Genomic DNA, 13,970 nt, shown 5'->3' on the forward strand with positions numbered 1-13,970 from the left:
GTTTTCCAATATGATTATTTTACGTACAAATACAAAAATCAATTCTTGCACACTGGAGAAAAAATTTGTTTAATTTAACAGAAGTCCAGGTATTATATATGTATATATATATATATATATATATATATATATATATATATATATATATTTAAATTAAATATATGAATATTTGAATTGAAATTTAATTGAGTAAAAAATTTTGTCACGTTAACAATTATTTTCTTCAATATAATTATAAAAAATATGTTAATGTCATAACAAAGAGACAAGTATAGGACAAAAAGAATAGGAAAGGTATATGACAGACACTTTAGAGAAAAATAGTGCAGTTTCGATTAATCCTTTTCATTTCAAAATTCGCTATTGAATTTTACAACAAAAATTTAATCGAGATTGTAACATATTCGTATTACGTAACTACATACGTGAAAAAGAAATTCTTCATTATATTTTTATTTTCACACAGGCATAAAATTTGCTTTATATAGTAGTAAATGCAATTTTTTCGCATAATCTACATTAACGTTACAAATATGTTTTGAAAGATAAGCCATAATAGCAATTACATATCGCAATAATTATATAAAGGCGAACACTTACGAATATTTTACATGGTTCTATGATAAAATGATCAAGTACAATTTCGATGATTTTACGAGTTCCTGATACCCAGCGCTTGTTCCAACTCTGCTCGTTTTTGCTGCACTTTCGTGTAAAAATAACGACACACGGCCTCCTGTGCCCAGGGCTGATAATAAAATTCAGCTCTCCGTTCTTCTTCCGGGTTGCCGACGACGTCGGTCATGGTCTTTAAATCTCTAGTCTGAGAGATGATCCATTTGTTGATAAATTGTTGCGGATCCTTGGCGAAACTTAGGAAAAATTCGCGATTGGTCTTCAATTGATTAATCGTCTCGACGGTTTCGTGAATTTTGTTGTCCAGACTCTGAATCTCCTGCTGGCTCGCTGTTGACAACAAGAAATTGTTCATTTGCGTCTTCAATGTATCGTCCACTTCCACGTCGATGTCATAGCACGCGGTCTGCTTCGTTTCTGTACCTAAACGATATAAATTTTTATATCATTTCCAATCAGTTTTGGTAACATACAATAGTCGCAATACTTGGCTTACAAAATCCAAAAATAATACAGTCTTGACGGGAGGATTAGGCACGGATTATTTTTTCATTCATCTGGAATTCTTATCTGTATTATTCCTATAGGTATTATGCGTATTAAAGGATTCTTAAAACAAAGATTTTTATATTAATATTTCAATTTGTTCAGTTAAAAATATTGAAAAAAATACAAGGTGATTAATATTTTTGGCCAAGGCTGTATTTTTCACAGATAAAAATTAATCTCTATCAGCTATAAATTTATTTACAATACTTATAAATACATATATACATTTATTTACAATATTAGTGAGGATTAATATTTAGTTATAAAAATTACACTTTTCGTGCTTACCTTCCACGCTTATAACATGATTTATCACAATGGGATCAGGTGGATGCAACAATGGATTTAGTCGTTGCGGTATTTCGGCGAATTTCATTCGCGGGCAAGCAAATATCTGTTCCAAATATTTATCACAGTTGATAAACTCTCTCTCGTGACTGTCTTGGAGCTTATGCGTTTTTATATACTGCCAGAGTGCGGATATTATGACGGGTCGTGTCTGCGTGTGCACACCTAATAATCGCGCTAATCTTGGGTCCAATTTAAACTGAAATGTGATTAATATAAACTAAATTTAAAGAGAGTGTTTCTTCTACAGTTTAAAAAAGTGAGTTGCTCAACTTTTTATTCATATGCGTATATTTTTAATACAAGAGCGTTCGATGCGTTTCATATCATCTTCTAAAATAATGAACAAATTTAAATAAAATTAAGTTACTTCAAAATATTTTCTCAATAATATCGATAAATATTGACGTGGAAACAATTAAAAAGAATCGTTTATGATAATAATTTAAAGGTAGTAACAACATTGTTGCTGCGTTTTCATTAGTGTGACGTTACATTTAAAGAAAATTGTACGATTCATGAATATTTCGTACTCCTATACAAAAATAATATCGTGAAACTACTTTTTCAAATTCTAAAATATTTTCAAACTTTATTCATATAAATATACTGAATGAGTTTTTAAAATTCTTTCATTTACAAATAAATTACTTAAAACTGTTTCCTATAAGACTAAATGCTATCTTGGAAAGTTATTTTTAGAAAAATGATTCATGTCAATCGAAGAATTTAAATAAATGAGAATGCCTATTTATTCAATTTATCACTCAGGGCTTATCCAGACAAACTTGCTGCATGAGGAAATTGATTGGCCCATTAGCACATGCATAAAGAAATGAACCAATCAAATTCTTTATGCATATAGTTACGTAGCTATATGCAAGTTTGTCTGGAGAGGCCGTTAAAGCTTCTGACTCCTCAACCGAGAACGCCTGCATCAACGGTGGCGATATAGTATCGTAGAAAAAATTGGAACTAATAGACGTAAAACGTGACAACGCGTTGACGATGAAATTTTGTCTCGCGTGTCATTTCGTCGTTATTATGTGTTTCATTGTGAAACTAGTCTCGTATTTACCGAATTCGTAAAAATGGATTGCTAGTAAAGTTGCTTTGAATTTTACGCATAAAAGCATATTTTGCACTCTTTTCAACAGCTGTCCGTGTGTTTTCCTGTCTTAACAGGTTTCACTTTACGTGCTTTTTTTAACTATTTATTAACTCTCAGACGGAAAAAGAATAAAAGTCGAGGCTCATTTTTGCAAGTGTTTCGAAACGATCATTATTCTGTTTATTCCAAATTCTCTTTAATTTACAAATGCCACTTTGGCTGAAACTTTTACGCGTTTCTCGCTTACGACGACACGACTTCAATATGACCGTGCGAAGAATCAGGAGCCTTGAAAATTAATCGGTTGTAACAAAATGCTTAATTTATATAAAGAAAGATCACCTGTAGCGGCTGATAATCGAGAAGAAGAAGGATTGTACAGCGAACGTTCTTGTCGCCTGGTCTTTTAACTTGAAATCCATCCGTTTCCTGCGTAGTCAACGTACGATGCCACTCGACCAAATGATTGTCAGGGCCATACAGATCTTTATCCAATTCAATTACCAAACTTTTGAAGAAAGACGAGAACTTTCGTTTTACCTGTAAAATTATTATTATAAACATATTATCGCTAAATATATTCATATGTGAAATAAATATATACGAAATTTACTTTTAGAATTTACTCTTAAAATCATGGTAATTGGAATAAAATGAACACGAAAGAATTTTATTTTAATTTTAATAGAAATTAATATAATTTTTGTAAAATTTATTGTAATTTTAATAAAAAATTAAATAACATTTATATTAAATTTTGCTAAAATGATAGTAAATTTGATTACTATTGTAATAAAAATTCTTCGATGTTCTTTCATAAATTTGTCCCGTGTTACGCGTACACACGCACATGCATGCGCTCGCACAGATTTATTTATCATATTTTATCCACAATGACGTTATACCTTATTGGGATCATTTTTAGTATCGTCCAAAAGACGTCCCTCGACTCTAAGTTCCCAGGACGCTACAGATCCTTCCTCTCCCTCGCCCGCCTCTTTAGCCGGATAAAATGTATTCGAGATAAAAATACGCAATTTTCGCTTTTGCTTCATCGGACGTTTCAGAGCCTCTTGAATATCGAGGCGTTTTCGCATTATAGTCGCGTCCAACTTTCTTTCGAACGCTAGCAGGTCCATGTAAGCCTGTGACTCCGGTACCAAGTCGCGCACTTTCTGTGGCAATATTTTGTCTGCCAACTTCTTCTTTTTCTTTGATGTGGAATGTGAAAAATCACTGTTCCAAAAATGATACCTAAATGAGTTTATTCGAAAACCATAGACACAGAAATTACAAAATAATTCTGTAAGCCTTGGGTTGCAGTGAGTTAGGTTCCTAATAAAACTTGATTTCAAGTATAAACGGTATAATTCCAATTAGACAAACATTACATTAAAATAGACAAATAATATTACACAAGTAAATAAAAAGGACGACCATGCGAGAGTAAGGACGAATTTTCAAAAATAACAAAACAAAAAGTAGCTAATTGTTAAAATGTAATTTGATTAACGAAAAAATACAAAATTTATACACAGTGTAATGTAAAGCGTTTGTATTAAACTTCTTTCGATAACCAATAGCTAAGTACTTACGGTTTTTGTTGCGACATAGGAATACGTTGATCCGCGCTCCTCTTTCCAACGGGCGGCGTAGGCATTGGACCTTGGCGCATATTCGAGTAAGGTTGGTTTGGTCGCATTATTCCGCCGGGGCCAGGCCCAGCGTTACCCATCTGCGGTGGCGGAGTAAATCCAGATCTCTGCTGCATCTGCGACAGAAACGGACTTGTATATCGTATCATTCATTCGTGATTCAATTATAATTGTTGTATAATAAAATTGAGGGTTTCCTATAAAAAAAAAATGAGTCGGTGAAATTAAATTTTCAGGACACAAAAAACTTCTGATCTTCAAACCATGTAAATATGATAATTTTTCTTCGGACACATAACAGAGTATCTATACAATATAAGAACAAAAAATTTTTATTTTTAATATTTTTAGCTTTAATATTTTGTGACATTAAAAAAAAATAAACCTCTGAATTTGTTTGAGTTCTTGCAAAAAATTTGTATTTATTATCTATTTATATTTAGCGTTTTCGGTTTGATTCTTGCTGCAATAAAATGGTTCACGATGTGACGCTACCAGAGAATGATTTGCCATAACCCAAATTAATAAAAAAGGACTTGTTTTTTTATGGTAGAAAAACCTTCAATTATTCTCACAAGACATTATTTTGGAGAACTGTAGCTCATTCCTGATCGGTACTCGTTATAGCAAAAAGTTGCCGTGTATAAATTAAATATAAGTAGGGTTGTGCCATAAATTTAAAGATTATTCATATGGATTATTTATAAAACTTGTAATAAAACAGAGACCGGTCCAGCATCCCCTTAAAGAGAACATACAACACTTTGTTACAGTGTTTTAAACACGTTTCGACTTCAACTATAGAAATATGTTATAAAAAATGAGGGGTTTCATTAAAAAAATAAAAAAATAAAGTTGATAATAGCGCCATCTTACTGCCCATTTCAAAGCAAACAAATTTGATGTAGAACAATTTTTTCGTACGATGCATATTTCTCGAAATATTTGGATGTTTCAAGTTAAATGCCTGTTCAAAGCATCGGTTATCGCGAGGCTCTCCGTGCAGATTGTCCGAAGCACACGTGCAGATGAATTGCATAAACTTAGTAATTCTCTGCTTAATTTAAAAACGCAGTTTCTCGAGCGTTCGAGCTCTCATGCCTTCGGCATTTTGATGTCATATCTTTTTTTTTTAGCTTTGTGCTTTTTAAAGACTTTTGATCAATGAGTCAAGAACTATTGCATATTAAAGTTAACTAATTTTATCGAGGGCCAAAAGCCCTTGGCTTTGTGCGTGATCCTTTGTAAACTCTTGTAACATAAAGGGGATGTATACATGTAAATAATCTTTAAAAACAAATACACATTGAATTTCAAGATCTAGCTTTAATCAGCCAAAAGTTAATATTTAAAAAAACAATCATATCTAAGAAGAACTTGACAGTCGGGCATTTTACTAAATCACCGATTTTAATAAAATTTTACAAGTGTGTAGTATTCAAACATTTACTGTAGTAAAGCCATAAGTTGCAATATTCGGGCATTCTCGAGAAAAATATATATATAATATAAAAGTTAAAAAATAAAACAAAATCAGTGGCATAGCGTCCAGCGTTAAGGCGTTGACTGCTACGCTTAAGATTCCAGGCTCAATCCCTAAGGATAAGACTCTTTTTTCATTTAAATCTTATATTTTTAAATTGTCATATATATATATATATATATATATTTTTTTTTTAATCGTTTTTAATTATTTAATATAAATCGTGTTCAGTTGAATGTATTTGAAACAAATATATTTACCGGGAAATTTGGACCAGAATATTGACGCAAATTCGGTGGTACCGATGGTGATGGATATCGCTGCGGAGGTGGTCCATTGCTTCCTGCATTTGGCACAGGAAATCTCTGGGCCATCTTTCTTTACACTCTAAAGAAAAACATAAACGATGCACGTATTGACTAAAATTGCAAAAATATGTAATATTCCTATAACAAAAGATCACAAGTGATAATGCAGCAAAGTTGTGGTGACATACAAATGTCCACTTGATATAGCAATATCACTGTGATATTTGCGCATTACCTCAATTTTGCCATGATATCAATTGTAACCTGTTGTTATGGGAGGTAAATAAATAAACAATTAATCAAACACATATACACATGTGCGTACGCTGCATATATCTCTTATTAAAGCTATATTTCGAAATTCACTGCTAGTACTATAAATCTATAGTATACTTTACTGTATATCTACAGTATAGTATCCTGGATTATAGATTTTCAATACTGACAGTGTATGTTGGAATGTAGCCTAATAGCATTATCGTTAGTGCTTTAAAGTAAGTAATTAATCACTAATCAATTTAGTATTGACAGTATTAAATTTCTGTAAAGTATACACAAGCAAAAAATAAATAAAAATACATTAAGCATTTTATTTATATGTATAAGAACTAGTCTGTGGAAATACAACACGATAAAACGACAATCACAATCGATACCCGACGCAGGAATGATATAACCTAAAATAAACAGAAAATTCAATCCTACTCGTATATAATATAAAGTTATCAATTACACAAATGCATTGTATTAGTATTTAGCAAATTAAAAAAAAAAATAAATCAACTTGCGCTGTAGAAATCCTAAATGTATCCGTAGCTGAATGCCTCTGAAAATTCGTAGTCACTTTAGATGAACAAATTTCACAAGGAATAATAAAATAGAATCATCACGCTTTGTTCTATTGCATTGGAGTGTGTACACACACGATTATCTAATGAACATTATTTACAAAACTTATTTGTGAAAAGTATTGTTAAGTAACCTTTCAAAGCTTTAATATTTCAACTTTGTGTTGGTGTATGGCTATGCTTCAACTCCGTTTCCTCTGCCTCAGAGACCAGGGAGGAACAAACGTTGAGAGCGGCCATGCCAGCCGTTTTTCTATGAATTCCCTATCGCATGCGAATTGACCAATCGCATTTGTCGTTTTTACTTAACGGCAAATACGATTGGTCAATTCAGATAGACCTAATCAGCGATTAAGTTAATCGGCGTTGGTGCAAGTGGCTCTTACTTTCAAATATATATGGCCTAGTTTACACCGAGTACTTGATACATGAACTTACTAGTAATTTTTTATTAAATTATTGTAATTTCGGCAATAAATTAAAAGAATACTATATTAAACTGGTACATACAGTCGTGAGCTAAAAGGTTGCAACACATTTTCTTCGATTGTTTTTGAAATGTAGACTTGCTCATTGAACAGCGAACGTCATTGGTTCTTACCTGTGGATCCAACCAATTACGTTCGCCTATCGATGAGCAAGTTTACATTCCAAAAACCATCGAAGAAAATGTCTTGCAACCTTTTAGCTCACGACTATACAGTCGTGAGCTAAAAGCCGTTTGTTTTCTGTTCCTGAACTCCCTGAATTAGAGTGCACTTAAAATGAAATAGATATATATTTGAAAATTAGTGAAAGTAAGAAAAAACGTTTCAGTGTAGTCTAGTGCAGAAATAGAAAACAAGCCTAAGGTTGCAACACATTTTCTTCGATTGTTTTTGAAACGTAGACTTGCTCATCGAACGGCGAACGTCATTGGTTCTTACCTGTGGATCTAACCAATTAAGGATCGAACCATCTAACCATCAAAGAAAATGTGTTGCAACTTTTTAGCTCATGACTGTACACCCCAGGGGGTCGATCATGAAACTTTTTCCCTAGGGCGGAAACGTGAAAAGTGAAAATCTTTAGCATTAAAGTTAATGGAGAAATTTTTCACTTTTCACGTTTCCGCCTTAGGGAAAAAGTTTCATGATCGACCCCAAGGACTTTGATTCTGTCCATGGGGAAATTTTCCAAACTGAGAAGTCACCACTTTCTACATACTCGCAGTTCATGGTTAATGAAACGACTAGAGCTTATTGGTCGTTACGTTAATCATGAACTGTAAGTATGTAGAAAGATAGCGACTTCTCAGTTTGGAAAATTTCCCCATGGACAGAATCAAAGTCCTTGGGTGTACACCCATGGAATTTGATTCTGTCCATGGGAAAATTTTCTAAATTGAGAAGTCACCACTTTCTACATATTTGCAGTTTATGATTAATGTAAAGACTAGATTTTATTGGTCGTTACGTTAATCATAAACTGTAAGTATGTAGAAAGATAGCGACTTCTTAGTTTGGAAAATTTCCCCATGAACAGAATCAAATTCCATGGGTGTACACCCAAGGACTTTAATTCTGTCCATGGGGAAATTTTCCAAACCGAGAAATTGCTATCTTTCTACATACTTACAATTCATGATTAACGTAACGACCAATAAGCTCTTGTCGTTTTATTAATCATAAACTGCGAGTATGTAGAAAGTGGTAACTTCTCAGTTTGGAAAATTTCCCCATGGACAGAATCAAAGTCCTTGGGTGTACAGTCGTGTTCATTATAGTTGCGACACTATTTTTTAGATGCGTTTCTGAACGCGCAACTATAACGAGATTGAGAACATGATTGGTTCTTACTTGTGGATCTAACCAATTACGTTCGCCGCTCGATGAGAAAGGCTACATTCCAAAAACCATCGAAGAAAAAGTGTCGCAATTATAATGCAGGCGACTGTACAGTCGTGTTCATTAAAGTTGCGACACTTTTTCTTAGATGCGTTTCTGAACGCGCAACTATAACAAGAGCTGAGAACATGATTGGTTCTTACTTGTGGATCCAGCCAATTACGTTCACCGTTCGATGAGCTAAACCACATTCCAAAAACCATCGAAAAAAAGTGTCGCAACTATAATGAACACGACTGTACACCCAAGGACTTTGATTCTGTCCATGGGGAAATTTTCCAAACTGAGAAGTCACCACTTTCTACATATTTGCAGTTTATGATTAATGAAACGATTAAAGCTTATTGGTCGTTACGTTAATCATGAACTGTAAGTATGTAGAAAGATAGCGACTTTACAGTTTGGAAAATTTTCCCATGGACAGAATCAAATAGCGAATTCGATTGGATGCACTAGTGCGCACTGGTGCGCACTGAGTGCGCCCTTTTCTAGTGTGATGTATTTGGTTGGCGCGCACTTCACTGGTTCAGAAACTATGGTGTGTTCAATTGATAATGCACTGAAAAGGTGCTAGTAAAAACGTGTTTGATTGAATTGCACTACTCTAGTTCAGTGATACTTTTATGTTCGATTGAACGCACTACACTAGTACAGAATGCACTGAACCGCACCGAGATTTTCGGCAGTGCGGTTCAGTGCGTTCCGTACTTATAGTTTAGTACAAAATTGATACAACGTATATAATAGTAGGAGATGGCAAAAATATGATGGAAAAAATATTATTAGACGAACTATTAGATAGTTCAAGCAGTTCCAGCAATGAAGAGATAATGACAATATTAATGAAATGTGAAAATATTCCAAAAGTAAAAAATATGATGGAAATTATTAATGAATAATCTGACAAGGAAGTATGCAATACGAAATTTCAACATATTTTAAATATTTGTTATTTTAGATTTAAAACATCTGTTATTAATTTCAACAACATTTTTGTTTGAAACAAAGCACGTTTGATATATTGAATAATATGTATTTAAATTTGAAAATTTATAATACAACAACGGAGTATGGTGGGCGTAAAACAATAAATAGTGATATACAGCTATTAGCCCTTTTATGGTATGTTTTTTATATATTTATGTAATTAATATGTATATACATAAGTATTTAATAATATTATATTTACAGGATTGCAGGAAACAAATGTGTCATACGAGACATTGCATCTAGATTTAATGTAGCAGAATCTACTTTTTATTCTATCATAACAAATGTTATAAAATATTTTAATTATATTGCTCCAAATATGATAAAGATGCCAGAAGATAGAAAAAGATTAGTTGCTCGTAAATTTGAAGATGTGCGTAGTCTTTTTTGTTTAAAAAAATGCATAAGAGTTGACTAATAATTTATTAGTGGTAGTAATCAATAGATTAATCAATTAATAATTATCAATATATAGCAATAGTTATAATTCAAGTTACCAGTTGGCTCAGAGTAAATAACTTCACCTAGGTTAGTGTAAATACCCGCACTCAGTTCAGTATAAAAATACACACTCCGAGCAAGTGCGCCTAGTAACAAAAAGTTACCAGCCACTAGAACGGGGCAAGTGTACGCCAATCGAATTCGCTAAAAGTCCTTGGGTGTACACCGGTTAGGCGACAATTTCCCAAAAAATGGCGGAGACAATGTTGGTATCAATGAAAATCCCCAAAGGACATGATTATAATTTCTAAGGATTTGTAGCATTGTTCAAGTAGTAATTTAAAGGGTCTTTAAAAGGCCTCGCACATGAAATGCATAACAGAGCATAAGCGTAACATAAGGTCTTTGGACCAATGAGAACCGTACGTAAATTAATATGGCGACTTTATGCTGGATGCTCATTAATTCATCGGTCTTATGTTGTGCTTATGTTATGAAATGCATTTCATGTGCGAAGCCCTTAAAGGCTATAACACACACCTTCCATAACCGTAACCATAAAACTTACCGTAAGAATTAGCCAATCACAGTCGAGAATTCAAATTCTTATTTCTGAATTCTCGATTGTGATTGGCTCATTTTTACGGTACGTCTTATGGTTACGGTTATGGAAGGTGTGTTATAGCCTTAAGGGCCTCGCACATGAAATGCATAACAGAGCATAAGCATAGCATAAGGCCTTTGGACCAATAAGAATCTTATGTAAATCAATATGGCGACTTGATGCCGGATGCTCATTGGACCATCGGTCTTATGTTGTACTTATGTTATATTATGCATTTCATGTGCGAGGCCTTTTAAAGCCGCAGCATAGATTTCTGCATAGCTGCATAACCGTATGCATAAGAAAGTTGATTGGTCTGTTAGCACATGCATAAGGAAATGAACCAATCAATTTCTTTATGCATACGGTTATGCAGCTATGCAAAAGCTTGTGTCGCGGCCTTTAAGAACCTCGCACATGAAATGCATAACATAACATAAGCACAACATAAGACCGATGGACCAATGAGCATTCAGCATAAAGTCGCCATATTGATTTACAAAACATTCTCATTGGTCCAGAGATCTTATGCTATGTTTATGCTCTGTTATGCATTTCATGTGCGAGGCCCTTTACTGAGCATGCCTTGACTCTTTCATGTAAAGGCATCTTAATTACACCTTTTTTTCTTGGTGGTGTTGGTTGCTGTCGAATAACTTTTTGACGAGGGTCTATTTACTTCTTAAAAAACTAACGCTAACGATGGCACGGCTCGTTACAAAATCCACCGAATTGGTAAAACGTACGAACATTTTAAGTAGTTTATCGTCATATGATTATCTCAAACGAGATTTAACCTTACTCTAACTTCCTGGACTCAAATTATGTAACGTTCGTTCCTTTTCCAACTTTCATTAAATAAATATTTACATACATAAACTTATCATGACGATAGTTTGGTGAACACCTTCGTGTCGCACTGAATCGTTCCACTTGATCTTTTCTATCAATTTTGTTATCTGTTAAAGATGTCCTTACCGAGAGAATATAATGCACTAACAATTTCTAATTCTCAAGACCTAAGGGAAATGGTTGACTGATAATCTCGAGTCTGTCTTTAGTAACACGCAATTAATTATCTTGTATCTCAAGTGTTGGAGCCTAAGTGGAACGGTTAACTTGTATGAGCTTTTTTGAATATTTTCTTCACATTCGACTGTGATTGAGCAATTCTTACGGCTTATGATATCGACTAATAGCTTGTTGTAGAAAGCTCAATAATCTCAAGACTTTAGTATTTGTCTTTAAGTAACGTACAACGATCTAGTTTACATTGGCTTTGTTTACACCGAATACTTGATACGCGTAATATTTAGTAACTTTCTATTCAATTATCTTAATTTCGGTAATATATTTAATGAATAGTATATCAAGCTGGTACAATATGAATCAAGCTAATTAATTAAATATAGATATCACGTATACATTTACACGTATTGTCGAAATTAAGACAATTTAAATAGAAAGTTACTTGTTAGTATGCGTGTCAAGTGTTCGGTGTAAACTAGGTCATTGTACACTCGATATGCATATTAACTAGTAACTTTCTATTAAAATTATCTTACTTTCGACGATGCGTGTATACATGATACGTATATTTAATTATCTCGATTCATTTTGTATCAGCTTAATATACTATTCTTTAAATTAATTGCTGAAATTAAGATAATTTAATAGAAAGTTACTAATTAGTACGCGTATCAAGTGCACGATGTAAACAAGGCCAATAATTGTTTTGTGTCTCGAGTCTTAAACCAAAAAGAGATTCTGTTTGTAACTTCAGACTCGAGATACAAGATAGTTATTGGTTATCGTGCACTGCTAAAGACAAAAACTTGAGTCATAAAGTTTGTCTCGAGATAATAAGTCAATTATTTTGCCTGTAAACTAAAAAGAGAGTCTGTTGATAACTCGAGATAGTTATCGTGCGTTATTAAAGACAAAAACTAAAGTCATAAAACATTTTCTTAAGATAATAAGTCAGCTCTTCTGCTTAGGCCCTTAATCGGAAGTCATATTAATATGTGTGAAACAATTAAAATTTCTTTGAAAAAGATATTTTAAAAACAAATATATTCACTTGAAACTTGTGTGTTATAAGAATATTCTTTTATATAAAATATTGCCTGTTTCATATCACAATGATTAGGAGGTTCTCCAATCTTTTTACATAATATAAGAACTCGATCGAATTTTGAGAATAATACAGAGACAATTCTAAATTTTTTCAAATTTATTCCTTTAAAACTCAATATATAACTTAGTAAAATAGCATTGAGTCTCTTGGGGAGGAGTTTTAAGTAATTTAATTGCAAACAAAATATAAAAATTTTAGAAAACTATAAAAACTTGGAATTTAAAGAACATTTAATAATAAAAAAAATCAAGTTTTGTCATTTTTGTATAAGAGTATGTAAAATGTTAATTTGTTAACTTGTGATCATACAATTCTCTTTAAACGTAATGTCGCACTATTGAAAATGTGGCTGCATTACATATTATTATGTTTAAATCATTAGCGATTCTTTTTCCACACTAGTATCTATCGATAATGCAAAAAATATGTTTAGATAATAACTTATTATATTTATTTTTATCGTTTAAATTTTGTCTATTATTTATTATTTTAAAATTGATAATGCTAAAAGCTTCCGTGTTAAAAAATATGAATGAAAAGTTACGTGACTCTACATCTTTTTAAAGTGGAGAACCTCCTTTAAGAATTAAATAAAACTGAATAATATATATGAATTGCAGTTGGTATTAATCACACAAAGCCTGTGCTGCAAGTATGGCTGCAGTACGCCAAAGTTGAATTGACGCCACCTAGTCTAAAGGATATTCCTGCGATTCGTAGCGGATTTTCAAAGTTGATTCACTCTGCACGGACTGGCCGCTATCGTGATGTTACTGTGCGCGAGGGTATCATAAATACTCTAGTGGCTGCTGAAATATATTGCTGGTTCTTTGTTGGCGAATGTATCGGAAAGCGGCATATTGTCGGATATGATGTTTAAATACATTATACATGTACAATGTTACATAGATAATTCTGTATAAATAAATTATAGACTTGCCCGTAAATATACGAAATATTAATCAAATGTTTTC

At 32.8% G+C, this 13,970-nt stretch overlaps 2 protein-coding genes across 6 annotated transcripts; one reads left to right on the plus strand and one right to left on the minus strand.

The window, feature by feature from the left end:
• Positions 1-324: 324 nt before the first annotated feature.
• Positions 325-7,178, minus strand: LOC105193762 (brahma-associated protein of 60 kDa). 5 transcript variants are annotated; one of them, XM_026140876.2, is made up of 8 exons: positions 7,073-7,159; positions 6,879-6,916; positions 6,043-6,169; positions 4,240-4,415; positions 3,550-3,898; positions 2,987-3,184; positions 1,474-1,732; positions 325-1,059 (listed from the first exon to the last, which is right to left on the minus strand). In XM_026140876.2, the coding sequence occupies exons 3-8, from the start codon at positions 6,154-6,156 to the stop codon at positions 653-655; spliced, it is 1,503 nt and encodes a 500-aa protein (XP_025996661.1). In that variant the 5' UTR covers positions 6,157-6,169; positions 6,879-6,916; positions 7,073-7,159; the 3' UTR covers positions 325-652. The 5 variants fall into 5 exon arrangements, with proteins under 5 accessions (XP_025996661.1, XP_025996664.1, XP_025996659.1 ...); XM_026140879.2 differs by lacking the exon at positions 6,879-6,916 and having other exon boundaries at positions 3,550-3,880; positions 7,073-7,178; XM_026140874.2 differs by lacking the exon at positions 6,879-6,916 and having other exon boundaries at positions 7,073-7,178.
• Positions 7,179-11,429: 4,251 nt separating this feature from the next.
• Positions 11,430-13,963, plus strand: LOC105193766 (ATP synthase subunit g, mitochondrial). The gene is made up of 2 exons (XM_026140873.2): positions 11,430-11,601; positions 13,617-13,963. Exons 1-2 carry the CDS (start codon positions 11,562-11,564, stop codon positions 13,874-13,876), a joined length of 300 nt encoding a protein of 99 aa, XP_025996658.1. The 5' UTR covers positions 11,430-11,561; the 3' UTR covers positions 13,877-13,963.
• The last annotated feature ends 7 nt before the right edge of the window (positions 13,964-13,970 follow it).

The sequence above is a fragment of the Solenopsis invicta genome, chromosome 2, assembly GCF_016802725.1.
Source record: "Solenopsis invicta isolate M01_SB chromosome 2, UNIL_Sinv_3.0, whole genome shotgun sequence".
Taxonomy (NCBI): Eukaryota; Metazoa; Arthropoda; class Insecta; order Hymenoptera; family Formicidae; genus Solenopsis; species Solenopsis invicta.

Excerpts from the sequence above, each read along its gene's own strand:
- LOC105193762 (XM_026140874.2), bottom strand. The coding sequence starts at position 6,156 with ATGGCCCAGAGATTTCCTGTGCCAAATGCAGGAAGCAATGGACCACCT. Across the intron at positions 3,899-4,239 it reads CCTATGTCGCAACAAAAACC|GTATCATTTTTGGAACAGTG; the intron begins GTAAGTACTTAG and ends AAACTCATTTAG. Across the intron at positions 3,185-3,549 it reads CTAAAAATGATCCCAATAAG|GTAAAACGAAAGTTCTCGTC; the intron begins GTATAACGTCAT and ends ATAATTTTACAG.
- LOC105193766 (XM_026140873.2), top strand. The coding sequence starts at position 11,562 with ATGGCACGGCTCGTTACAAAATCCACCGAATTGGTAAAAC. Across the intron at positions 11,602-13,616 it reads ATCCACCGAATTGGTAAAAC|TTGGTATTAATCACACAAAG; the intron begins GTACGAACATTT and ends TATGAATTGCAG.